Source organism: Rhinoderma darwinii, chromosome 3 (genome assembly GCF_050947455.1).
Source record: "Rhinoderma darwinii isolate aRhiDar2 chromosome 3, aRhiDar2.hap1, whole genome shotgun sequence".
NCBI classification, from domain to species: domain Eukaryota; kingdom Metazoa; phylum Chordata; class Amphibia; order Anura; family Rhinodermatidae; genus Rhinoderma; species Rhinoderma darwinii.
Genome location: NC_134689.1, coordinates 131,017,778 through 131,044,267, shown reverse-complemented (window position 1 = coordinate 131,044,267; position 26,490 = coordinate 131,017,778). Strand labels below are relative to the sequence as shown.

Below are 26,490 nucleotides of genomic sequence, written 5' to 3'. Positions count from 1 at the left end.
TATTTCATCCTTCATCCTCGGTGGCACCCAGGATTATTTCTATTTGCGAACATAAAGAAAGATTTATTTAATTTAATAGAAATCCCAAAAAAGATGTAGATAAAAATACTACACGGTGCCGACCCAGACACAGAAACAATCTTACAAAAAAAAACAGGTCACTACAAACACACTTTGGGATAGGAAAGTGTATAATTTTTTTGATATTTAATTATTGAATACTTTGAATAATAAAAATTATACACTTTTCTATCCCAAACTGTGCTTGTAGTAACCTGGAATTTTACTTGTTTGTTTTTTTTGTTGTAAAATTATTTATTCTTATCCAGTTACCCAGGACAGAACATATAAATAATTAACGGATACAAGTATAAAGCTCTGCATCTCAAGACTCTAGTGAATTTTTTTTCTGTCCCTGCCTGGACAGGTAGCTGTGCTAGAAGCATATTAATATCTTTGTCTTTATTCTTCTTAGGTTCCAATCAAGATTTTTGAGGCTCCATCCCATCCTCGATGGTTTATATTACTGTGAAGATTGGGCATGTGAGTGATAGCCTTGCCAATAATACAGAACCTACCTGGATATTTTGTGGTTTGACTGTTTTACACTGATGGTGCTCCTGTGGATTGCTTGGGATGGTATCACCCTGTCCACAGCTTGCTCCTTTCCTCACATGTCCGCTGCCGGATGGGACGGCTCCAGAAGTAATGCGCTGATGCGTATAACGTCAAACTCTAGAGCTCCAGAATAGGGGCCGCGGCGCACGTAACGCGCTGCTGCGTCTGACATCACGCACTGTTGCTCCAGAAAGGGGGCAGCGCCAGGTGTGTCGCGCCACTGCGTCAGACATCATGCGATGGAGCTCCGGAATGGCGTGGCTCCAGAAGTGAGGTCTAAAGATGCTGCATTATTTAAAGACTTGCTGCTTACCCCTTGTGCATGGCTCGGCGTGCTAGGCAGCAGTGACTCCCCTTTATCAAGGTGATTGTTTTCCCACAGGAAAACTTTTATTATGTGGCTTGATGCTTGATACTTTTCTCTTTTGCAAATGTCCAGCCATTCTTCGTCTGTGAAAAGAAAAAGGAAGTCTAAGCACAGGCTGTGCATATCTTGCCTGCAACCAATTCCAGATGAATTGTCTGATCAGGTCTGTGTTAACTGTCCCCATCCTACTGAAGAGACTCCTGAAGCAAGTACTAATGAATTTGTTGGATGGCTATAGTCTAAGCTTGTGGATACCTTTACTGAGTTTAAGAATTCTTTTGAATCTCAGAAGAGAAGAAAACATAAGTATGGTAGTCCCTCAGTTTCCTGACCTTGGCACAGTCTGAATCTTCTTTAAGATCTTCTGATACTGAAGAAGATGAAGGGGATGATAAGCATATCTTAAAAAAAGAGAACACTTTTTGGCCTGATAAAATCTGTTAAGAAGGCCGTGGAAGTGGACAGTGATAAAGTCCCTAAGGAAGAGAAACAATATATTTTTTTATTATCCTAAAACCAAGGAAAATGTCTTCCCCTCTCATTCCGCTGTAGATAAAATCATAAAAATAGAGTGGAGCAGACCAGATAAGAGGCCGGACCCAGGGGTCCAATTTAAATCTATTTAAAGCTTAGAGGAGAAGGTTACTGAAGCCTGGGACACCCCTCCTAAGGTGGATCTTTCAGTGGCCAAGACCTGTTTTTCCATCCGATGATTCCACATTATTTAGGAATCCCATGGATAGATAATTGATTAAATCTAACCATAAATCTAAAAATAACCTTCACCACTTCCTCTTCTCTTTGTAGCGCATCCATGGCCGCTATTCCAGTCGCATGGGCCCTAAGATTATGGCTTAGCCAGCTTGCAAATGCTATTTCTTCTGGTGTTCCTCGTGATGAGCTGCTGCAAAAATTGCCTACTTTAACCCGTCAGTGACCGTCCCATAGTGTTTTTGCGGCGGCCACTAACGGGCTTTATGCCGATGCAATAGCCTTTTTACGGAGCTGCATCGAAATAAATAAACAGAGCAGGGAGCCATTAAATCTCCCTGCTCTCAGCTACCAGAGGTAGCTGAGGGCTGGGGGCATCCCTGCTCGAACGGATGAGATCGATATTAGTATTGATCTCACCCGTTTAACCCCTCAGATGCGGCGCTCAATAGCGAGCGCCGCATCAGAGTTGTTTTGGAGAGAGGGAGGAGCTCACTCTCATCCCAATGATACCCGGCGATAAGATCGCCAAGTGTCTGTCTTCTATGGCAGCCGGGGGGGCCTAATAAAGGCCCCTAAGTCTGCCTGTAGTAAATGCCTGCTAGGTCATGCCAGATGCATGGCCTAGCAGATGCCTGTCCGTTTTACACGGACAGGCATAATACTCTGAAATACAGAAGTATTGCATTGTATTATAAATGTGATTGGATAATCGCATAGTGAAGTCCCCTAGTGGGACTAGTAAGAAAGTTAAAAAAGAAGTTTCATAAAAAGTGAAAAAAATATGAAAAGCCCACATTTTCCCCTTACAAACTGCTTTATTATTAAAAATCAAAATAAAGTAAAAAAGTTACACATATTTGGTATCACTGCGTCCGTAACGACCCCAACTATAAACTTATTACATCATTTAACCCGCGCGGTGAACGTCGTAAAAAATAAAATAAAAAACCATGCAAAAATTGCTGTTTTCTTTGAATCCAGCATTAAAAAAAATTTGATAAAAAGTGATCAAAAAGTCGCATCTAATCTAAAACGGTACCGATAAAAACTACAATTCGTAAAAGCCCTCATACAACTGCATCGGTGAAAAAATAAAAAAGTTATGACTCTTCAAATATGGAGACGCAAAAACAAATAATTTTGAAAAAAAAGTGTTTTCACTGTGTAAAAGTAGTAAAACATACAAAATCTATATAAATTTGGTATCGCTGCAATCGCAAAAACACGCTGAATAAAAAGTTATTGTGTTATTTATACCGCGGCGTAAATTTAGAACGCAAAAAAGTGTGGCGAAATAGAATTTTTTTTTCTATTCCCCCCCCCAGAAAAAAGTTCATAAAAGTTAATCAATAAATTCTATGTACCCTAAAATGGTGCTATTAAAAATTATAACTTGTCCCGCAAAAAACAAGACCTTATACAGCTATGTCGACGCAAAAATAAAAAAGTTAGAGCTCTTTGAATGAGACAATGGAAAGACGTAAAAAATGGCTTGGTCATTAAGGTCTAAAATAGGCTGGCCACTAAGGGGTTAAAGGATTCGGCTGCTTTTCTTCGCGATTTTTCTCTCGGTACAGTGCGTCTGTCTGCTAAAGCTATGGCCTTATCAAACTTGGCCCAAAGGCCCATCTGGTTGAACCTTGGCCTGGAGATACAGGTTCCAAAAAGAATTTTGTGTCTCCATTTGAACCTGGACATCTCTTCGGAGGACAACTCTGTAAGATTTTAAAGAATCTAAAGGAAGATAAGGGTCACTCATTTCCTACTACATCTAAACAGAAACCTCGTCCATTCAGAAATTTTAGAAGATATTCTCCAAAAAGGTACAGAAAACCCTTTCGTTCTTCTGACAAGAGAGATCAGAAATTCAAAGGACGCTATCAAACTCATCCTCTCAACAGAAACCTCCTGCATCCAACAAAAATGATTTCTGACGCCAGACACACGGATCTCCCTATTGGCGGAAGACTAAGTCTTTTTTTTTGCATTTGGCTACAGTTTACTTGAGATCGCTGGGTGCTCAGTATCATCGAGTCAGGCTACCGTCCGGAGTTTGAGACTTCTCCCCCAGCAAGATACATCAATATAGACAAAAATTCCCACGTTTCAATTCTCCTAGACGAGCGTCTCAGAAAAAATGTATTAGAGAAAGTACCTCTTCATGCCCAATGAAAAAGTTTCTACTCAAAGGTGTTTGCCGTTCCACGGCCCGGCAACAGCTGGCTTCTCATTATAGACTTAAGAGAACTCAACAAACCTTAAAAAAAAGAAGTTTCGAATGGAGACTCTCAAATCTGTGACAGCAATTCTTCAACAAGTTGATGGCCAAGTTGGACTTAAAAGACGCATATCTTCATGTGCCAATTCATCCAGACTTCAGGAAATTCCTCAGAGTGACTCACTTAAAAGAAGGCCAACTTCACCATTTTCAATTTACAGCACTCCCCTTGGGATTCATGTCCGCTCCACGAGTCTTTACAAAGGTTGTTGTGGTGTTAGCTGCACTTCTACGGTCAAGAGGTATATTCATAGTACAATATTTGGATGACTGGTTCATCCAGGCTCCAGACTGGAGACACTCAAATATCACATTGCCTGCACCATTCAATGACTGGAACAGCACCGTTTCATTCGGAATCACAAAAAATCTGAGTTAAATTCTTCAACACGTCTAAAATTCTTGGGGCTTCTCAGAGATTCAACCGTTTTGAAGTTGGTTTCTTCCTCCTGACAAACATCTGATGATCATCTCAGCAGTTTCTCAGATAGTTCAACAGCCTCAGGTAACCATCAGAATGATTATGAAAGCCTTAGATTTCCATGGGCCAAAGCACCCCTGAGACCACTTCAGAGTTTCCTGTTCAGAGTTTGAAACAAAGATCTGGATCTGCTGGACAACAGAGTCTCCATTCCAGTTCACACGAAGCAATATTTAACCTGGTGCCTCAATGAGACAAATCTGTCCAAGGGAAAGTCTTTCGCTCCCCAAGATACGGTTGGGGAGCAGTACTACAAACCCAGTGGACTCAGGGAATCTGGTCAGCTCAAGGAAGACGTCCATCTTCCAACATCCGGGAACTACGAGCAATCAGTCTCTTAGAATTTCAATACAGTTTGAAGAATGTCCATGTGAAGATTCAGTCGGACAAACTTGTTTCAGTTTTCTAAATAAACAAGCAGAGGGCACCAGGAGTACTTGCCTGGAAAAGCAATGTGCTTAGATTATAATTTGGGCAGAGGAAAACTTGTCAGACATCTCTGCAGTCCACATAAAAGGAGCATATAACATCTCATCGGATCTACTCAGTAGACCATCTCTGCTCCCAGGGGAATGGGAGCTCAATCCAAGAATCTTCCATCTCATCGTCAGGAAATAGGGTCTTCCAGTATTGGATTTAATGGCGACCAAAGCCAATGCAAAATTGCCCAAGTTCTGCTCCCTCTTCAGGTCAGATCACCCACTATGCTGTTATGCCTTCTCCCTCCCCCGGAATGGAGGCCTAATGTATATCTTTCCTCCTCCTCACATGATACACAGAGTTCTGTGGAAGATCAGGGTAGACAAGGCAGAAGTCATCGCAGTAATCCCCCTTTGGCCCCAGAGGGTCTGGTTTCCGGACTTGTTAGATCTTTCGAAGGGGGATTACTGGTGCCTACCTCTTGAACAAGATCTCCTTCATCAGAGGAGCATGTTCTACCTGAATCTGCAACTACTTCATTTGACGGCCTGGCATTTGAAAGGATGAATCTGCGGTAGTAGATACTCTACCCTCTTCTAGTAGACCTGCAACCAATAAAATGTATCACAGGATCTGGAAGATCTTCTCCAACTGGTGCAGTCAAAATGACAATTTAGTATCCCAAGTAGAGCTTTCTAATGTCTTACTATTTCATTACAAGGGTTTGATTCAGGCAAGAAAGTTAACACTCTGAGAGTCCATTTTTCCGCAGTAAATGCTTTCTTCGAATTCAAATTTTCCAACAAGCACCTGGTAAAACATTTCTTCAAAGGACTGAAGTTGTTACAGCCAAAACTCAGACCTCTTACCCAAATATGGGATCTAGCCTTGGTTCTCAGAAGACGCACTCAAGACCCTTTTGAACCTTTAGATTAGGTTAATATAAAATGTTGTCCTGCAAGACTGTTCTGTTATTAGCCATGGAATCAGCCAAGAAATTCTCAGAGTTGCAAGCTTTTTCATCCCAAGATCCTTACCTTAAAATCATTCCGCATGGCCTGCGCTTAAAGACCGTTCCCTCCTTCATGGCCAAGGTGCACTTTGATCAAAATATCAACCAAGACATTTTACTTCCTGAATACTTCCCACATCCTCAATCTACTAAAAAAGGAGTGTCTTTACTTGCTGGACATCAAGATGGCGATTTTCACTTATTTGCACAGAACTTTTGATTTCAGGGTCTATGACAAGTTCTTTCTTGAATTTGCTGGTCCCCGGAAAGGCCAAGCTGCAGCAAAGCCTCACTTGCTAGACGGTTAAAAGATACACATTCTACTTGGGCTACTGCCACTTCCTGTACCGAATTTGCAGAGGTTCCTCTCCAATACATCCCATACCAAGTTGCATCCTGGTCCTCAGTAAGGTTAATCATGGAATTTTACCGGCTGGACATCACAGGAGGAGTGTCAGCCTTCAGCACTGGAGTCTTAATAAGGCGATGTCAGTTAAATAGTTAAACCCCCCTCCCCCTTTCAGTTGCTTCTTAAATCCCTGGGTGCTACCGAGGATGAAGAGTGAAATTTACTTACCTGAGATTACCTTTTTCTCGAGTTTTAGGCAGCACCTGTTTTTTCCCAACCTATAACATTTCTTTTTTGCATTAAGTTGCTTTTTTTTTTTTCACAATCAGAGTCTTGAAAGGAGGAGCTTTATACTTGTATCTGTTAACTCTTTATATGCTGCTTAACTATGTTCCGTCCTCATTTCCTTTAATTCCATAACAATCAATCAAAACATAATATAAAAATACAGAATAGTAACAGGTTAATAGTAGGTAATTGAGGAGCAGAAGTTCTAAAGTATTTCTACCTACAGCAACATCTCATCATGATGTCGGTCAGTGTCTATGTAGAAGCAGCTGTTACATTCTTCTCCCTGTCTCCTCTGTGGTTTTTTTCGTTAACGTTATTAACAACATGACAATATTCCCCTATAGGCAGGCATCCACTTTATAAATTATATGGAGACCGTGAATACATGCACAGCGAAGCAGTTGTTCATCATTATTCCACCATTAGCCCTAATCACTTAGCCCATGGATGTGACCTCTGTATTACCCCAACACATACATGTCATGTATGTGGTGGTCACATGACTGATGCCATGTTTAATCATATTCGGTTATTCTGTGGATCCCTTACAAAGTACTGATCTGTGGGCTATACCATTCTACTGTAAAGAGACAGGGGCTTACTGCACCGTCATAAGAAAGATATATGAAAATAATTTTTAATACATGTATATTAGAAAACTGTATGATTTCCTATTCCACAAATAAAGTAAAAATAAAGAAAGAGTGCACAAACCCCTTTAATTCTTGGAATTTCATAGTCCCTCTCTACAGAGAAGGAGCTTCTAAAGCTAAGCAGCATAAACAAATGATAAGATTGGTCAATGTATTAGTAAATCTACAGCAGAGGAAGATTTAAAGGGGGAGATAGGGGTAATTGCTACCCTTGAAAACAATAGTGCCGTTATTTCAATCACCCAGTAACACTCATCTCTCCCCGTTCTTCTTTAGCTGCAGGCACTGCCGTACTGGGTCCCAATATTGCCAGCGTCAAGACAATGTGCAGCACTACCTTGAGCTAAAAAGGAACGAGAAGAGGTGAGTAAATAGAAGGAACTGGTCTGTTCATTTAATGAGTCTGACATTTATTTAGGGGTCTGGTCTGGTATTTTTTTTTACCTGTGTAGAGCCCACAAATGATTCATTTACTACAAGTGCTTCTGAAGGCGGAATTGTGTCTGTTGTCTTGTGTTCTGTCTTCTCAAGTTCAAGATGACTTTGGTCATTATTTTCTAGATCCATTCCTAAGAATCCTCTGTCTTCTTCACTCCAATCCTTAATGCAAGATTTTTCAGGACAACTCATTAAATCATAGACGCTAGTAGTGGACTGACTCAACCTGTGATCTTCAACCTAAAATTGGCATAAACATAAAAAGTGTAAATTATATATAATATAAAAGAAAAGTTTTTGAAAAGAACAGGCAATATAAATTAAACACTGAGTAAATATGATCAATTATTTATTGCTGGAGTCTCGGGTTCCCTCTCTTAAGAGAAGGAGCTTCCAAAGTTAAGCAGCATAAACAAATAAGATTGGTCACCGCCCCTCTGTATATGCAGGCACCACCGTACTAGGAGTATCCAAGAACCTGTGTGCAGCGGCACCTTGAGCTGAAGAGGACCGAGGAGAGGTGAGTATATAGAGGGGTCTGGTCTGAATATTTAAAGGGTCTGACATTTATTTAGTGGTCTTGAAGTAATGTAGGGACCTGAAGTTTATCTAGGGGTCTGGTATGGATTTTGAAATAATTTAGTGGTCTGGGGTTTGAATTATTTTAGGGGTCTGGTCTGGTATTTTCTTATACCTGTGTACAGCCCACAACAGATTTATTTACAACAGGTGCTATGTCTAACGACTAAATTGTGTTTGTGGTCTTGTGTTCTGACGTTTACGATAACTTCATAAGAATCCTCCATCGCCTTGACTCAAATATTTAATTAATTTGTATTAATCAGCCGGTCAGTCACCTCTCCCCGCAATTCTCTAAGCTCTGGGTTTCGACCAAAGCTTAAGGGCCTTTTCACATCACCATTCGCTTTCCGTTCTGGGGTTCCGTCTGAGTTTTCCGTCAGGTGAACCCCGCAACGGAAAGTGAAACCACAGCTTCTGTTTCAGTCACCATTGATATCAATGGTGACGGAAACATCGCTAATGGTTTCCGTTCGTCACCAAAGGACAATCTATGTGAGGATAGTAAAGATTCCCGAGATTTCATACTCAATTTGTTTCTCTGTCTAGTCAGGAGAAAAGGTGGATATTGGCGTTTAGAGAATTTATCGCTCATTTCGTCAAGTCGTTTAGACAAATGCTGTGGCTCAGATACAATGCGCTTCACCCTAAGCATTTGACTAAAAGGAAGCGATTCTAGCATCCACTTAGGATGCTGGCTATCAAAATGCAACAAATTGTTGCGATCGGTAGGTTTAATGTACAAATCCGTAACTAACCTATCCTCCAATCTATGGACCATTGTATCCAGAAATTGCAGAGACAGTTCAGATGAACTCATAGTGAATTTTATGTCAATGTCAATATTATTCAAAAAGGAATAGAACTCCTCTAATTCACCCATAGTGCCTGTCCAAATAGCAAAGACATCGTCAATGTATCTCCACCACCTCGGTACATGACTGAATTGGTGGGATACATAGACTTGTCTTAACTCAAGGGACCACCGTGGGCTCAAATGTGGCTCCGGCTTACGCCAATATGTTCATGGCGTAAGTCGAAGCCACATTTGAGCCCATGGCGGTCCCTTTTCTTTGTACATAGATGTTGTCTCGAAACAGGACATAGTTCTCAGTAAAGGATGTACCTCTTGAACCACCTGAAGACCTCTAGAATGGTTAATCGAGGTGTATAAGCTACACACATTAAATGACACTAAGATGACATCACTACTGAGTGACACATCTTTAAGTTTTAAAATAAAATCAGAGGTAGCCCAGATATAAGGGGCAGATGTGGAATGTGATCTTAACACTTTATCAAGAAAATATGCTATTGGCCCAAAGATAGAGCCCCTGGCAGACACTATAGGACATCCTGGAGGTTTTTCACATTTATGAATTTTTGGCAGGCAATAATTTTGGGCTAGCTGGATTAAGTGGCTTGTGATATAAGTGGAGCTATTAAACTGGATTGTGTTGCTGTGTTCCTGTGTGTGATACTGTGTGAGATAACTGAATTGAGTGCTTACAAATAGAAGCTAGCAAAACTGAAACAATTTAAAAACCTTTTTTTCTTTGCAGCTTCTTTCCTGCTGTGCAGCTGAAAAGGGGGAGGGGTTAACTGCTTTCAGGTGATGTAAATTAACCAGCAGGACTCACTCTATGAGCATGCGCTCTTTTGGGCTAGCTGGATTAAGTGGCTTGTGATAGAAGTGGAGTTATTAAATGGGAGTTGAAAAGGGGAGTTAAAGTTGTAAGTACTCTTCTAATCTTTTATTTTTTGAATTGTTCACTGTTTTTTGTAACTGGGATACACGACTGGAGCTGGAGTTCCAGGGTGAAAACTTCTGTGGCAGATGTGAGCATGTTGTTCACCTGGAAGCTTGCATTAGAGATCTAGAGGAGCAAAATGCAACACTGAAGGCAATAGACAATCTTGAGCGGAGCATGATGCTCACTGAGCTAGCAGTTAGTGGGGTAGATCTGGAGGGTGAAGACATGGGTGAGCAGGAAAATTGCCAATTTGCATGATGATGCGAGGGTGTCAGTCTCAGATATGGCAGCCCTAGTGGATACTGATCTCCCTAACAGCCGGGAGAACAGCCCAGCTAGTAGTCGGCGCGATGGTAATGCAGGTAAGGCAAGACAATTGGTAGTTGTAGGGGATTCTATAATCAGGAAGACGGATAGAATAATTTGTCGCCAAGACCGCCTCAACTGAATGGCTTGCTGTCTCCCTGGTGCCAGGGTTCGGCCTGTGGTGGAACGGGTGGATAAATTACTGGGAGGGGCTGGTGATGATCCAGCTGTCGTGGTCCATGTGTGAACCAATTACAGAATACACGGTAGGTGGAGGAGCCTTAAGAATAATTTTAAAGAACTAGGCTACAAGCTGAAGGGATGGACCTCCAAGGTAGTATTCTCAGGAATACTGCCTGTGCCATGCGTATCACAGGAAAGACAGCAGGAGCTCAGGGAGATAAATGCCTGGCTGAAGTCTTGGTGTAGAGGAGAAGGCTTTGGGTTCCTAGAGCACTGGGCTGATTTTTCATTGGGGTGCAAACTGTATTCTGCAAATAATTTGCACCTAAATGGAAGGGGGTCCAATGTGCTGGGGAAGAGAATTCTAGCTGGGTTGGCAGAGTATTTAAACTAGGGCTGAGAAGGGAGGTCAATGTAGAAAATAAAGGGGTAGCCAGGTTAGAGAGGGGTTAGACTATATTGGTGGGGGGAGAAATAGACTGTGGGGAGAGGACTAGACCACATGATAAGGAGATCCTTGTGTTACAAAACAGCAATACAAATAAAAATGCCCAAATAATGTCAAATAATCAAATTTCCGATACCAAACATGGCAATTTGAAATGCAAGTTAAAGTGTATGTTCACAAATGGCAGAAGTCTAGGAAGCAAAATGGGGGAGCTTGAGGTCTTGGTACTGGAGGAACATATTTATATAGTTGGTGTTGCTGAAACATGGCTAGACTCTTCACATGACTGGGCTGTAAATCTACAGGGGTTTACACTGTTTCGGAAAGACAGGGCAAATAGGAAAGGCGGTGGAGTATGTCTGTATGTGAGAAGTGATATGAAGGGGAGTGTGAAAGTGGGTGAAGATTGTGAGGAGGTTGAAACATTGTGGGTGAAATTACAAAAAGAGGTAAACACTGAAAAAATTACTTTTGGTGTAATCTATAGACCCCCGAATATAACTGAGGAGATGGAAGTTCAGCTATATAAACAGATGGTGCGGACAGCACAGGGGGGTACTGTAGTGATAATGGGAGACTTTAATTACTGGGATATTAATTGGCGTCATGGTTCGGCTTCAACTGCGAAGGGGAGAAATTTCCTCAATCTGTTGCAGGAAAATTTTACGGGCAAGTTTGTGGAAGACCCAACTAGAGGTGACGCTCTGTTGGATCTGGTCATTTCTAATAATGCAGAGCTTGTTGGGAATGTCAATGTTCGTGAAAACCTCGGTAACAGTGATCATAATATAGTTATATTTTACCTATACTGTAAAAAACAAACACAGGCTGGGAAGGCAAAAACACTTAATTTTAAGAAAGCCAATTTCCCCAGGATCAGGGCTGCAATTCAGGACATAGGCTGGGAACAACTGATACACATGATAAATGGGAGAAACCTCAGACGGAACCCCTGAACGGAAAGCGAACGCTGATGTGAACCGGCCCTTTGTACTTTTACGGACGCAGCTATACCAATATTTTTTACATTGTGCTTGTGGATAAATGGAAAAAGGGTGTTTTTTTTTTTACTTTTGATATTTTTTTACACTCCTGAAAATGTATCTAACTTTTTTGTAACTCGCTGAGATACGCGGTTTTCGTAACTCCCATATTAGTGAATGGCATTTACAGAAGCAGCATAGCGTGCTATGTGTCCGTAACTACTAATCAGTTGTATGGGCGTTACGGAAACATATTAGCTCAGCGAGTTACACTGATCCATAATTTCCGATCACCTAACCAGGAAGTGGCCGGGAGACAGCAGAGCAGAGTAAGATAGAACAGGGTTTAGGAGGTCCCGTTCTAGAGATAATTGCAGGTCCCAGAGGTGGGACTCGCATCTATCTGACATTTATGACATATCCTGTGGATATGTCATAAACGTCCTTTATGGGAAAACCCTATAAACGCTGCAGTCGCTATTGACTGCAGCATTTAACTAAACGGCCAGGAACAGCGCGATCACTTTACCTGGCCATTAGAGCAGCGTGTCTGCAGTGTATGGAACAGGCTCAGCGCGTGAGCCCGCTCTGCTCCAAACATCATCCCCCTCCCTACTCCATGAAGGGCACATCATGGGTCGAAAGTGGTTAAGGAAGAGGTCGGGGGCCCAGCGCATCAGAGTCCCTTGACTGTCGACTAGAAGACGCAGGGACTTTTTAGCAAGATTTAGGGTACACGCTAAAGTAAAAACATCTGTAATATACAGAGCTGTTTTCAAGGGAAAACAACCTCTGATTTTCAGCCATTTTTAAAGAGGCTCTGTCACCACATTATAAGTGCCCTATCTCCTACCAATCAGCATCATACACTTCTCCCCATTCATTTAGTAAGCGCAGGGTTACACTGTGCTGTTCGCTATGTGCGCTCTTATACTGACATATTAACGTTACTGAAGTGTTTCGACCGTGACTAGACATTCCTTCCAGCCAGGACGGGATGTCTATTAACAATCCCGGCACTTCGTTAACATTTCTGTGGTACTTACAGCAGTGCAAGCGTAATCTCGTGAGATCTCACTGTAAATGACAGGTTACAGCGAGATTACGCTTTGCTCTGCTGTAAGTACCAAACTACCGTTAACGAAGTGCAGCTATTGTGGATAGACATCTCGTCCTGGCTGGAAGGAATGTCTACTCACTGTCTAAACACTTCAGTAACGTTAATATGTCAGTGTAAGACAGCACATAGTGAACAACGCAGTGTCACTATGTGGTGACTAAATGAATTGAGAGAAGTGCATGACGCTGATTGGTCAGCGTCACACACACCTCTGTACAACGCCCACTTGGTCTAAAGTAAAAACACGCCCACTTGGGCATTAAGAAACTACTTAGCATAAAGCTAAAATCGCTCCTAACGTGGTAAAAATAGATAGTTTTTCTAAATAAAAAGCACTGCTGTCACCTACATTATAGCGCCCATCTCCTTATGTAGGAGAAGGGGCACTTATAATGTGGTGACAGTCTCTTTAAAGCATCAAGTGTTTTTGGAGCGGTTTTTCTATTGAGACAATGAAAAACTGCTTCAAAAACGGTCTAGGAAGTGACATGCACTTCTTATTAGGAGGCGTTTTGATACGCTGTTTTCACAAACGGGCGCGTAAAAAACGCCCCGTCGGAACAAAACAACATTTTTCCTTCACTTTTTTCAGCCGTTTTTCAGGGCGTTTACAGCCCGAAAAAACGGCTGAAAATAGGCCGTGTGAACATACCCTATTCTTGATAAAAACGGGGTCACTTAGTCTGAAAAATACGGTAGGTTATGCGGTGACTGTAAGAAAGGAACTATTCTCATTGCAAAAACAGTGTATATTACCCAGTTTCCTTGTACTGTAAAATGCCATCCCATATCAGTTTATAATCCTTTGAAATAAGACAATTTAATAAAAAAAATTCCCAACTTAACAAACTGATGACATTTTCCATTAGTTTTTTTTCATCAGGAACGGTAAAAAAAAAAAGAGAAAAACCCTGCTGGATTCACTCCACAAAATGTCAGCATAGGCTTCTTTCACACTACCATTAAATACACGTTTACCTCTCTTCCCTAAGAGGAAGAGAGGATCGAAATGGAAAGCAACGGTTCCGTTAGAATTACCATTGATTTCAATGGTAATTTTTTGTTTCAGTTGCTTTCCGTTCGCTAGGTTTCAGGTTTTTTTTTTTCATGGAAACAAAAGATCTGCAAACTGCACTTATGCTTCCATCCAAAAAAAACGGAAACCTCACGAACGAAGATAAATGGAAGGCAACCGAAACAAAAGAATTACCATTGAAATAAATTGCAATTCTAATGGAACTGCTGCTTTCCGTTTAATCTTTCGATCCTCTCTTCCGCTGACTGCAGAGAAGTAAACATTATTTAATGGTAGTGTAAACTTAGCCTTATAAAAATGGGATTTCCAACACTGTAGGAGTTTTCAAAATCTGCAGAAGAAAAAAAAAAAGGAATTGTGCCTGAATTTTATTGCTTGAAAGGAAAAAAAACAAACAAAAATGGATCACACTGTTTTTGGGCCAACCAGACAACTGTCACTCGCTCATGTCCAGTTCCTTTCGGAAGCATTTATTCATGTAGGCAAACATAGTAACTAGAAAGTTGTATAACTTCTTATTCTACAATTAACCTTTATTTACATGAACCATGAAAACAAAATTTAAAGAAACCCTCCAATATGGGATTGTTCATGCTGAAATAAAAACTGGATTATTCTCTCCAGTCTGTAGTACTGTTCTTCCAAAAGCTGCTAAATAGAAAGTCTATGTCCAGTCTTAAACTTCATATTAATGTATTCAGCGAACTCCATGATGCAGTTCAACATATCGGTTTAATATAATCTTGCCATTTTTCTCTGCCCTGACACCCTAGAAGATTGTTCCAAAAATGCAGGGAGAAGTTAAGAGTAGAACAATGATATGGAATCCTTGAGCCATCAAATGAGTGTGGACTTTCAAGTTGGCATTTCTTTTCTTTCTGTCCTCCTGAGTTCAAAGCATATATAATATGCAGTATATAGACATAGAGAGACGTATTCCAGGGTTAATAAAAAATAAATAAATTGCTGATTGATTTCAAATAATCAAAATTATGGAAGAGAAGAGATCTATGTCTCTGTTGCTGCCAAAGCCAGTAGCTTGTCCGCTCTTTAGGTCAAGGTGATGGCCATTAAGATGAAACTGAAAGGGTTATTTCAGCCAAAGCAAGATAAACTGAACGAACACTATCGGTGGTGAAATTTTGCATCTCTATTCAAGGCTCATTGTGGCATCTATATCTTTGTATAGTTTGCTTTATATCCACTACGGTTTTATAGAATAGGCAAATTTATATACCTTATCCAAAATCTTATGCAGCTAGGATGCCAAAAAGTATTTTTTAATGTAAATTCCTCACTCCAGATGATCATGTATGTACGGCTGCAAACATTTTTATGCTGTTGATGCAGTGAAGACAAAAATTAGGGTATTGATCTTCCTATTTCATTCATTTAGTGCTAACATATATTCTGGCTGACATTGACATATAGCAGGAGTGCACAATGTCCATACAGAATGGATCCATGTCATACAGGATGCTCTGCAAACTTTGTTTCTTTAAACTCAGAAAATAACTCCAAAATATATTAGCTTGTTCTTCAGCATCATAGCCACATTGTTACCATGTAGTCTTCTGATGTACTCATAACTCAAATGGGATGTAAGGCATGTTGTAAACCTCTGAACAATTTACTGGAATAGCAGGAATTTCAAGGACAGGCAGATGTCTCAACAGTCGTTATTGGTGACTATGAGCAGCCACTATAACCAGCATCATTGCACAGTCTTGCGTTATTAAAGTTTGTGGTAACTATGCTAAAGTAGAAAAGTCTAACGTTTAGGAGAGACCACTGTGATCCCATCAAAGTTTAAAAAAAGATTTAAAGCAGCAAGTAAATATCATGGTTCTTAAGCTTAAGTCTGAATTGGCTATTCTACAGTGTACATATGCCACCTCCAAACATCAGCCACCAAGTCAATGAACGTTATCAAAGCACTGTGTTAATAATCAGACATCAAATCATCTGGTAAGGCCTTTATACAGCAGGATCCTGGGTGATCATAGAAGAAAGCAGCAGCGTCTATTTTCTGTTTTGCTTATACATTTGCAATATTTTGCATTTACATTCTCGCTCATTGGAAAAATCACTTAACACATTATATTTAGATAATTTTCATACATTCTAACATGGACGTATCCAAACATGATGCCTTTATTGTGTATTCATTGACCTATACATCACATACAAAAGAAACATAAATTACACTTTTAAATTTATGATTTTTCTACAACCTTCATCAAAAACGTTGATACTTGCCCAATGTACAAAGTTCTGTGATCCTTTCCACATAACTTTTTACAATTTATCTGCAAGTCTTTTAAAATAAAAATCTGGAAAGATATCTAGACTATTCCCTACAATATACTACAACGTAATCTCTTTCAATCGGATTTACAAAATTACAATATACTGATTCTACCCTTAACAAAGAACTGATGGCCAGTACCTTTAACATGATTGGCAGCTCTTACCTTAAATGGTTGTCCAGGATTTAAAAAAAGTTTTTGTTTGTTTTTTACTCCAGAAACAGTGACACACTTTCTATTGTCTGTATCTGGTATTGCATCTCTTCCCAATTCAGATTAATGGGGCGGAGCTAAAAAAGAGACAGTCCAATGACAAAAGTGGTAATGTTTCTGGAAAGAAAGTAGCATTTTTTTATGTATTTTTAAAACTTGAACAACTTTAAGAAAGGAACTCATGGTGACATAAGAGAGTGTCACTTATAACTCACACCTTATTTTAGGACAGTTTACAGCTAAGAATTATGCCCCATTTCCAAGGCAGTACATTTTGTAATAATGGCAGGGGACATTTATGAAAAATGTTTTCATGATTTTGGTGATACAGTCAATAACAGCATCTGAGCTCTCAAACACTTGACAAATTTTATCTGATAATACATAGTTGTACAACATATGAAAACATTTACAGCTTTACAAAAGAACAGATAAACTTAAAGGGGTTGTCTGAGATAAAATGACTATATGTTAATGCTTGTAATTTATAAATGTAAATACATTTGTAAAATACTTACATTTTCCAAAGTGGCCCCGTTTCCAGATCCTGCCGTGGGCTACTTGACGGGTGACGTCACTCTCTGGCCGCTGTGTTGATCTTCAATTCTTTTCCGGGTATACGACACGTCACTTGTGACGTGCCGTGTAAGGGGCTGGTCTGCTTTAGAGCCCGTAACGCGCATCCGCGGTCCCTGTGGTTCTCGAGAGAACAGCAGGGACCACACATGCGCGTTACAACAGAACAGCCCATACATGGCACGTCACAAGTGACGTGTCGTATACCCGGAAAAGAATTGAAGATCAACACAGCGGCCAGAGCCAGTGCCAGTGCAAAGAGTGACGTCACCCATCAAGTACCCCACGGCAGGATCTGGAAACGGGGCCACTTTGGAAAATGTAAGTATATTACAAATGTATTTACATTTATAAATTACAAGCACTAACACAGTCATTTTATCTCGGACAACCCCTTTCAAAGTACATCTTTCAACATGGACATTTTTAATTTCTCATGATTCCCATAAGTCAATATATGCACAACCTCTAGAACAAGAATATTTCCAAAAAATATATAATACACACTAATTCTCTCCTGTCCTAGTTAATGTTATTTTGCATATTGCACTAGTACAAAATTCCGCATAAAATCACCAGCCAGTTTTGCCGAAATTTTTTAAAGCCAAAACCAGAAGTGGATCCAAAAGGGAGAATACTACTACTCCTGTTTTGGCTAAAAAGAAGAAAAAAAAAAAGCACAAGAACCACCTTTATGGGCAGCCACTTTGCTGTACATATTTACAAACAAACAATACTGCTTGTATCGCCATATCATGGAAGGCAGGGCAAACAGAAATGCACTAAGAAACCCAGATACTGGGGTTATACAAACTATATTTAAGAAGACCTCAATCCATTAAATCCTATAATTACACATCAAATTAATACAATTGAATTGCACATGGCAGGCGCCTCATTTTTTCATCTTCATATCAGCTTCAATTGCACAACGTCGACCTCGCGTGCCTCCATCCTGTGAAAAAAGAAACAGCAGAAAAAGGTGTCAGTATAAAGACAAGCACAAATAATGCAATACCCTACAGTATATCTAAGAGACCGGAAAACCTTATTCTTTTACAGAAATAACTAGAATAAAGTCACATACCTGAAACACTAAGCTGTGACCTTCTGCCTTCTCATCCTAGTGATCTCCTAACACTGTCACATTTCAAAGCTCTGAACTGTGGAACTTACTGAATACACACTACACTGTGGAACGAATACATCTTAATTATCATGCACTAAATTTTAAATAATGTAACCTTGCTATTTTGGGCTTGGACAACTCTTCACAAACATACATATCAGTTTGAAGGACAGACAGAAGCACTAAAGGAAGCAATGCACAGAAGACACAAAGTGGACAGTAATAACATGTAACAAAGTACATTGAATACATTGTCAAACAGCTGTAATGGACGGATGGAGGGTGCGGATACACATGTCCTCCAATACAATGCAGCTATTCAATACTTACAAAGAGAGAGAGAAGGAAGGCAGGAGAGCCCATGGGGACACTGTCCTGTTAAAGGACAAACAGAAAAACAGGTCAGATTCCACGGAGACTCTCCTCCGACACAAGACATTAAGAAGCTGGCAACACAAAAGCAAGAGAGGAGCCAGGACCTTGACAATAATCCCATAGAGGGGTAGGAAGGCTTTAATATTGGTACAGGAGGATTTGCAACATTATTTTGTAAGAGATATTTAAGAGTCTTAGCTCAATGATTCTAGTACTGGCTTCTCTTGCTACCCCAAGCACAATAAACAGCCCCGCTAACAAATTGTCTCTTATGAACTTATGACTATCAATGCGGATTGAGTGGAAATATATGATTATTAAAGTGAAGCTCAACATGTTGAGACAAGTTAGGGAATTGCAGTATGAGCAATTCTCTAGTATATCTCTACAACACACTACAATCATTTCCTTTAGGGGAGAGCATGATTTGGCTAACAGGGGCTCTCCAAGCACCATCATATTGCTTATTCTGTCAATGGAAAGAGCAAAGGGACTGTGGTGACTGACATCTTGCCATCACTACTGCCCCTCGGTTTCTCACTGACAAACTTCAGCAAATCGTGTCTGCCATCTCTGGATGGTACCAGGATTGCAGGGAATTTGGTATTCCTATGTCTCCTCTTCCCATACACCCACATTGTATCTTCTTGTAAATAGAGTGATTTGGGTATGTGAGCTGGTTTCTGGTTTCCACAGTTCCTATCAAGTGGTCTGCTACAACAGGACTGGGACTGAAATGCACAAAATACAAATTGGGGAAATGCAATGAGGTTTGTTTTCGGACAGACCATCACATCAGAGACTTTTTTCAATGACCGCCGAAAGAGCCTCATACATTCTTTTTAAAGAGAAGTAATCTGATCGCCACAGGTCCGGCTTCTCTACCAAAAGGAGATCAGCTGTTATCGCCAAGGGAAGCAACGGCCAGCCGCATACTTTCCCTTTAGCGGGCACTATAATGGAAATGTAGCCACTATAATGGAAATGGTAGCCACTCAAATTATTGGCGTCCACATAATGCATGGATGCGTTGGATCAACCAGTGCGGCAGCTGCTCTTACAGAAAAGCTCTCCATTCTGGCTCATAGATGGGGGTCCCAAGCGGACAGAGGTTCTTGTCATGAGACAACCCCTTTGAATCTGTTCTAACAAAAATGTCAGTGTTGCCGAATGCAACCAATCAAAATCACATTTTCTTTATGTCCAAACCTACCCTGAAAAAAAGCTGAAATCTGGTTGGCTGCTATAGGCACTTTTTGTTAGAACGGGTTTTATTCATGAGGGCCATAGTGTATATCCTTTTATATACTAGTTCCGTATACGATATACTGAACAGAGTATCTTATGGACCACCATTGAATACAGCAGATGACCTTGAGGAATGCAGTAGAGGAGGTCTGAAGTGGTGACTACACTAATCAGTGTTTATATGTATCTGTATAAAAGATTGCTCATAAATAGGTTAGCCTATCCTGTGAGAATTAAGCGGACGCCAAGGATTTGTAGTATAATACAGCTTTTAGATGGTCTGGGTGCAGTTTTACAGTGGCAGCATAAAAAAAAAAAGTTGCAGCAGTGAGCAGTCTGATTTCCTGCTTCTGAGCGGGCACATCTCTGCTTCTATCTTACATTAGCCATAATGTAAGATGAATTTCTGTGTATCATGGAGCAGGAGGAGGATGAAGAAGCAGCAGTGGTAAATCCTGTCACAGAATTCACCTCAGTGTGTGGCTTTTGTCGGTGTATGTAGCGAGGGACTCAGATTAACCGTTTACAAGAAGCCATCTCCTATACTCTGGGCTGCATAATCCACAGGGAAATCACATTTCATGACTGAAAAATTAACAGTATTCTGTATGTGGTAACGTTGGCTAAAGATGGGAATATTTTTCGCCCCATTTCAGTTTCGCTTATTCGTCACCCATTACTAGACTAACTGGGCAATTAATTCACTAGGTTTGAGATTCGCCTTTGGTGAATTTGAGAAAAATAGGGGAATCCATTCTCCAATAATACTCTATCGAGCAGCTAATCGCCAAAATGTCGAAGCAATATAATGGACTCCTGGACAAATCTAAGCACAGGGCTCCACTTTGCCATTCAGATGCTGTATAGAATCAGCACATCATCCGCTGAAAGTTAGTACCCCCCAAAGTAGAGAATTTAAGGAGATTTGGACCTCATTCTGCTAAAATGAAAGTAGAAACCGTGTCCTGTAAGGCCGGATTCATACGTGTGCGTTCTGTCTGTGGTATACGGTCCGTATGTCGGCCCCATTTTCCGGAACGGACACACTGCAGGGAGCCGGGCTCCTAGCATCCGTTATCTATGACGCTAGGAGTCCCTGCCTCTCCGCGAAACTACTGTCTCGTACTGAAAACATGATTACAGTACGGGACAGTCTTCCCGCAGCGAGGTAGTGACACCTAGCGTCATAGATAACTATGATGCTAGGAGCACGGCTCCCTGCACTGTGTTTGGTCCGGGAAATGCGGCCGACATACGGACCGAACACGCTCGTGTGAATCCGGCCTAATACTGTGGGGAATTTTTGGTTCTTCTATGGTATATTTGAGAAAAATCTCATTTAGTCATCTATCACTTTTGATAATTTTTTTGGGAACGGAAGGTGCTGTGTAACCCCGCCCGACCGCAGTAATTTTTCGGATTTTAATTTTAATTTTTTTCCTCTCCACTTTCCAAAAGCCATAACTTTTTTATTTTTCCGTCGATATAGTCCTATGAGGGCTTGACTTTTGCGGGACGAGTTGTAGATTTTCACGGCACCATTTATTGTACCATATAATGTAGTGGGAAAAATGTAAGAAAAATCTTTGAGGGGTAGAATAGGAAAAAAACTTTTAGGGGGTTTCGTTTTTACGGCATTCATCGTGCAGTAAAACGGCATGTTGACCAACAGAATAAAGTTAATAAAATTACGGCGATACCAAATATATATATTTTTTTTATGTTCTACTGCTTTTACAAGGAAAAAACTGATTGTAAAAATAAAATGAGCTTTGTCTTAATTTTTTCCCATCAGTTGAGCAGTATGAGGGCTTATTTTTTGCGGATGTAGTTTCTATTGGTACCATTTTGGGGTTCATGAAACGGTGTATACTGAATAGATGCCAACCGGCAGAAAAACCCCATTTCCCAGCTACCACATAAATAATTGATATCTTTATTAGGCTATGAAAGCGACTAGACGAACCACATAAATGATTAAAAATGGCCATGCATGCTGCTGGATAAGTGACCCTATAAGACTATGCTTGTATTGTGTGTAGTGCAAAGCACTGATTAACACGTATATGAAATGCCAGCGGCTGCAGGACGCTGAGCTATGTCAACAAATGAATCAGGAAATGAATCCAGCAACAAGGCACGTTTTTAAAATTCAAGAGCCCTCCCGACATGTTTCGCTACATATGTAGCGTCCTTAGGGGTACTGGGGCTAATGACGGCGCACCGCGGATTTCCTGGTGTTAAGTAAACTAGACTTGCACAACAGATGGAAATCCAGCCAATGAGGATGATGCAAACAGTCGAGCCCCTCGCTGTGTGATGGACACACAGTTGGACCAATTGTAATACCACTACGGTGGCCAATCAGACAGTGTCTTGGGCACATGCGCAGAAAGGATACGTAGTCAATGGCTAGTTTGAAGAATGCAGAACTCCAAGCAAAATTACCACGAATGCGCACGGATACATAACAGCATCGCCGGCGCATGCACAGAAGTTAAGGTATCACAGAGAACTGTAAAGTATGCCGTTACTGCGCAGATGCGCAGACTTAGCGCACATATTTAATTGCATCTATCGTGGCTGTCCATAACAAGGTAGGAAATAAATAATACATGAATACAATTGAATGTATAAATCAAGAAAAAATAAAGAAAAAGGTGGCCATCATATTCCTGTGGTGAGAATAAGGTGGTTCAGATAGCTATGGAATGGTAAATAGGGGATGTAAATATATATCACAGATTTAAACCTCTCAGTTAAGAAATATAACTTCTCAGTTAGGAAAAATAACAAATGAAATGGTATGTATCTAAAACTATATTATAAACCCGAGGTAAGTATATTAATTGTTATATACTGGATTTGTCATCAGAGGAATGCTGCAAAGGTGAAACCTTCATTGAGCCCTACAGGGCTAAGAGTGCCCAAGCGATGAATGCACCGTGCCTCTTCTTGTAAGAGTTTAGGGTCAAGATTCCCAGCTCTTGGGCCCAACTTGATCTGAGTAATGCCCCAGAATTGTAGTGATGTATAAATTGGGTATGTCCAGATAGAAGTGTATCTTCCTTTTTATTGATGGTGCTGAAATGTTTAGAGATTCTTCTCCTCAATTCCTGAACAGTTTTGCCCACATACAATTTCGGACAAGGGCATTTTGCTATGTAAATAACTCCACTGCTTTGACAGTTAATGAATTGTTTGATCTTGTAGACTTTGTTGTCTAGGGGATTACAAAAACTTTTAACTGTAGGCATGGATTGGCAAAAAGAACATCTCCCACAGGGGTGGGATCCTATAACTGGCGATTTAAACCAGCATTTGGATGCTGATGATGGTTGTTAATAAGGACTATGCACAAGATAGTCACGCAAATTCTTTCCTCTTCGATAGGTAATATTAAGAATGGTAGAGATCGCATCACAGAGATCAGAGTCTGCATGAAGAATAGGCCAATATTTTTGTAGAATTTTTGTGACCTGATTAGAACAGGCATCAAAAGTGCCAATGCATCGGACAATGGACGAGGGTTGAGAAAGTTTAGAACTTAGTCTAATGTCAGAAGAAGACTGAGGATTTTTGCGATTAAGTTCATACAGAAGGTCTCCTCGGTCTGTCGCCCTGGCGTAGGCTTTATGTAAAAAAAAAAATTTGTATAGCCACGCGCAAGGAATTTAGAAAATAGACCATCACATTCAATTTTAAAGGATCGCTCATCAGAACAATTTCTCTTTGCTCTCAAGTATTGTCCTATTGGGATGTCCCTCCTTAGGGAGGGAGGATCATGGCTCCCCCAATGTAAGAAGCTATTTGTAGCCGTAGATTTACGAGAAATGTTGGTGTGAACACTACCGTCAGGATCCAGAGAAATTCTGAGGTCCAGAAAGGTAATCTCTGTGTGATGTATTTCATGGGTGAATTTGATACCAATTGAATTGTTGTTGAGTATAGACATGAAATCAGTAAACAAAAGAGAAATCCCCATCCAAAAGAATAAGAATATCATCGATATATCTCCCCCAAAATAAAATGTGACAAGTGAAAAAAAGTAAATGCTCAGTTAAAGCAATAGTGTCTTCCCACCACCCTAAAAAAAAAAAATTGCGTAAGTGGGTGCACAAGCTGTGCCGATGGCAGTGCCCTTCAATTGATGATATAGGGACTCAACGTCAATACTAGCAATAATAGTAGTTGGAGTGACTTGAATATCCTGGTGATGGTGTCCCGCAAATATGAAGGCAAAGGCGTAACAAAGGACGAGAGCATTTCGTCTACATACAAACGGATTCCCTGCATAAGGCTATTGTTCCCAGATACGATAGGCCTGCCAGGGACAGGGCGATAGGCCTTATGGCTTTTTGGTAATGCGTAGAATGCAGCAAGTGTAGGGCTTGTATTGAACAAACACTTAAATTCATCCTGTGTGATGATATTTTGTGTTTTAGCCTCCATGAGAAGAAGGCGTAGTCTGCCAGAAAATAATCCGTGGGATTTTTACCAAGGATGACATATGTAGTGGTGTCATCAAGTAGTCTATGGACCATATGGATATAATCTCTCTCATTCATGACCACAATATTACCTCCTTTGTCAGATGGTTTCAAAACAAGCTGTTCATTTTGGCATAGTTCATCTAATGCCAATCTCTCTGAGATTACTCAGAGTCCTAGCTCCATCTGGTTTGAGTTTCTTCAATTCAACGCTGACCATCTTGACAAAAATGTCAATATGGGCATATTGGGGAAAAGGTGGTGTGGGTTTGGAATTGGGTTGTAATGAAGAGAAGGGGCCATGGACACTAGCGCCTCCAACCTCATTTTCAAGGAGTAGGTCTTCAAGATTTTTTTTTGTTTTTTTTTTTAAAACATCATTTTTTATTAACAGTTTTCACATTTTCTTATAAACATTCCACGCAAAGGTTGCGTCATAAGTGCACAGCACTCAAGGTTTTTTAAGAGTATTAGTTTCGGCCCTATCAATATCACTCATGCCCGATGTGTTATTTTTAAAGAATTTGCGTAAAGCCAGTTTCCTGGCAAATAAATGGATGTCCTTCGTCCAGGTAAATTCATCAAACAAAGGAATTGGGGTATATGATAATCCTCTACGTAACAGACTCATGATGCGGACTTAGATGAACAGAGGAAATATTGCAAATCTGCATTTCATCTCCCCTGATATTGTCACGGGAGGTATTCAATAATGTTATTGGTTTAGACCCCAAATTTGTGTTGTCACGTCGTCGTTTTTTGTTAACACACAATTATTTTATCTTTGATAAAAAGTTCTACCATTAATTGAAGGGCGCTGCCAAGGGCACAGTTTGTGCACCCACTTATGCAAATTTATTTTTAGGGTGGTGGGAAGACGCTATTGTTTTCACTGAGGATTTACTTTTTTTCACTTGTCACATTTTATTTTGGGGGAGATATATCGATGATATTCTTATTCTTTGGGATGGGGATTCCTCTTTTATTTACTGATTTCATGTCTATACTCAACAACAATTCAATTGGTATTTCTCTGGATCCTGACGGTGGGGTTCAGACCAACATTTCTCGTAAACATACGGCTACAAATAGCTTCTTACATTGGGGGGAGAGGGGGGGGGTCATCCTCCCTTCCTAAAGAGGGGAATCCCAATAGGACAATACTTCAGAACAAAGAGAAATTGCTCTGATAAGCGATCCTTTAAAATTGAATGTGATGGTCTATTTTCTAAATTCCTGGCGCGTGGCTACCCGAAAAAATGTTTACATAAAGCCTACGCCAGGGCGACAGATAGAGGAGACCTTCTGTATGAACCTAATCGCAAAAATACTCAGTCTTCGACCTCATGCACACAAACTTATTTTTCCCTCCCGTAAATACTGGCGTAAATACTGGTCCTAGGTCACACGTATTCGACCCGTATTGCACTAGTATTTACGGACCCGTGCCCGTAAATACTGGTTCAGTGTCACCAGTATTCCACCCGTATTTACGGGCACGTTTTCGCTGCAAAATTGCAGTGCACTAAATCAGCAGCCCCTTTTCTCTATCAGTGCAGGATAGAGAGAAGGGGCAGCCCTTTCCGAGGTAAAAGTAAAAGAAATTCATACTTACCCGGCCGTTGTCTTGGTGACGCGTCCCTCTTTCGAGATCCAGCCCGACCTCCCTGGATGACGCGGCAGTCCATGTGACCGCTGCAGCCTGTGATTGGCTGCAGCGGTCACATGGGCTGAAACGTCATCCCGGGAGGCCGGATTGGAGGAAGAAGCAGGGAGTTCTGGGTAAGTATGAACTTCTATTTTTTTTTACACGTTTATTTATATTGTGATCAGTAGTCACTGTCCCTGGTGCTGAAAGAGTTACTGCCGATCGTTTAACTCTTTCAGCACCCTGGACAGTGACTATCCACTGACGTCGCCTAGCAACGCTCCCGTAATTACGGGTGCACAGACGTAATCACCCGTAATTACGGGAGCCCCATAGACTTCTATGGGTCTGCCCGTGCCGTAATTACGGCCTAAAATAGGACGTGTTCTATATTTTTCAAAGGCCCGGGCACCTTCCCGTAAGCATACGGGGAGGTACCCGTGGCCAATAGAAGTCTATGGGCCCGTAATTA

General features: G+C 40.7%; 1 protein-coding gene across 4 annotated transcripts in view; it reads right to left on the bottom strand.

Annotated features, from left to right (window-relative positions):
- The window catches only part of BRD8 (bromodomain containing 8), a 115,682-nt gene that overhangs the window by 62,951 nt on the left and 26,241 nt on the right, over window positions 1–26,490 (bottom strand). For all 4 annotated transcript variants that reach the window (XM_075856747.1, XM_075856748.1, XM_075856749.1 and 1 more), the window contains 2 exons: window positions 18,588–18,632; window positions 7,628–7,861 (listed from right to left, as the gene is read on the bottom strand). In XM_075856747.1, coding sequence (XP_075712862.1) covers window positions 7,628–7,861; window positions 18,588–18,632 — 279 coding nt within the window. The remainder of the gene's footprint in view (window positions 1–7,627; window positions 7,862–18,587; window positions 18,633–26,490) is intronic.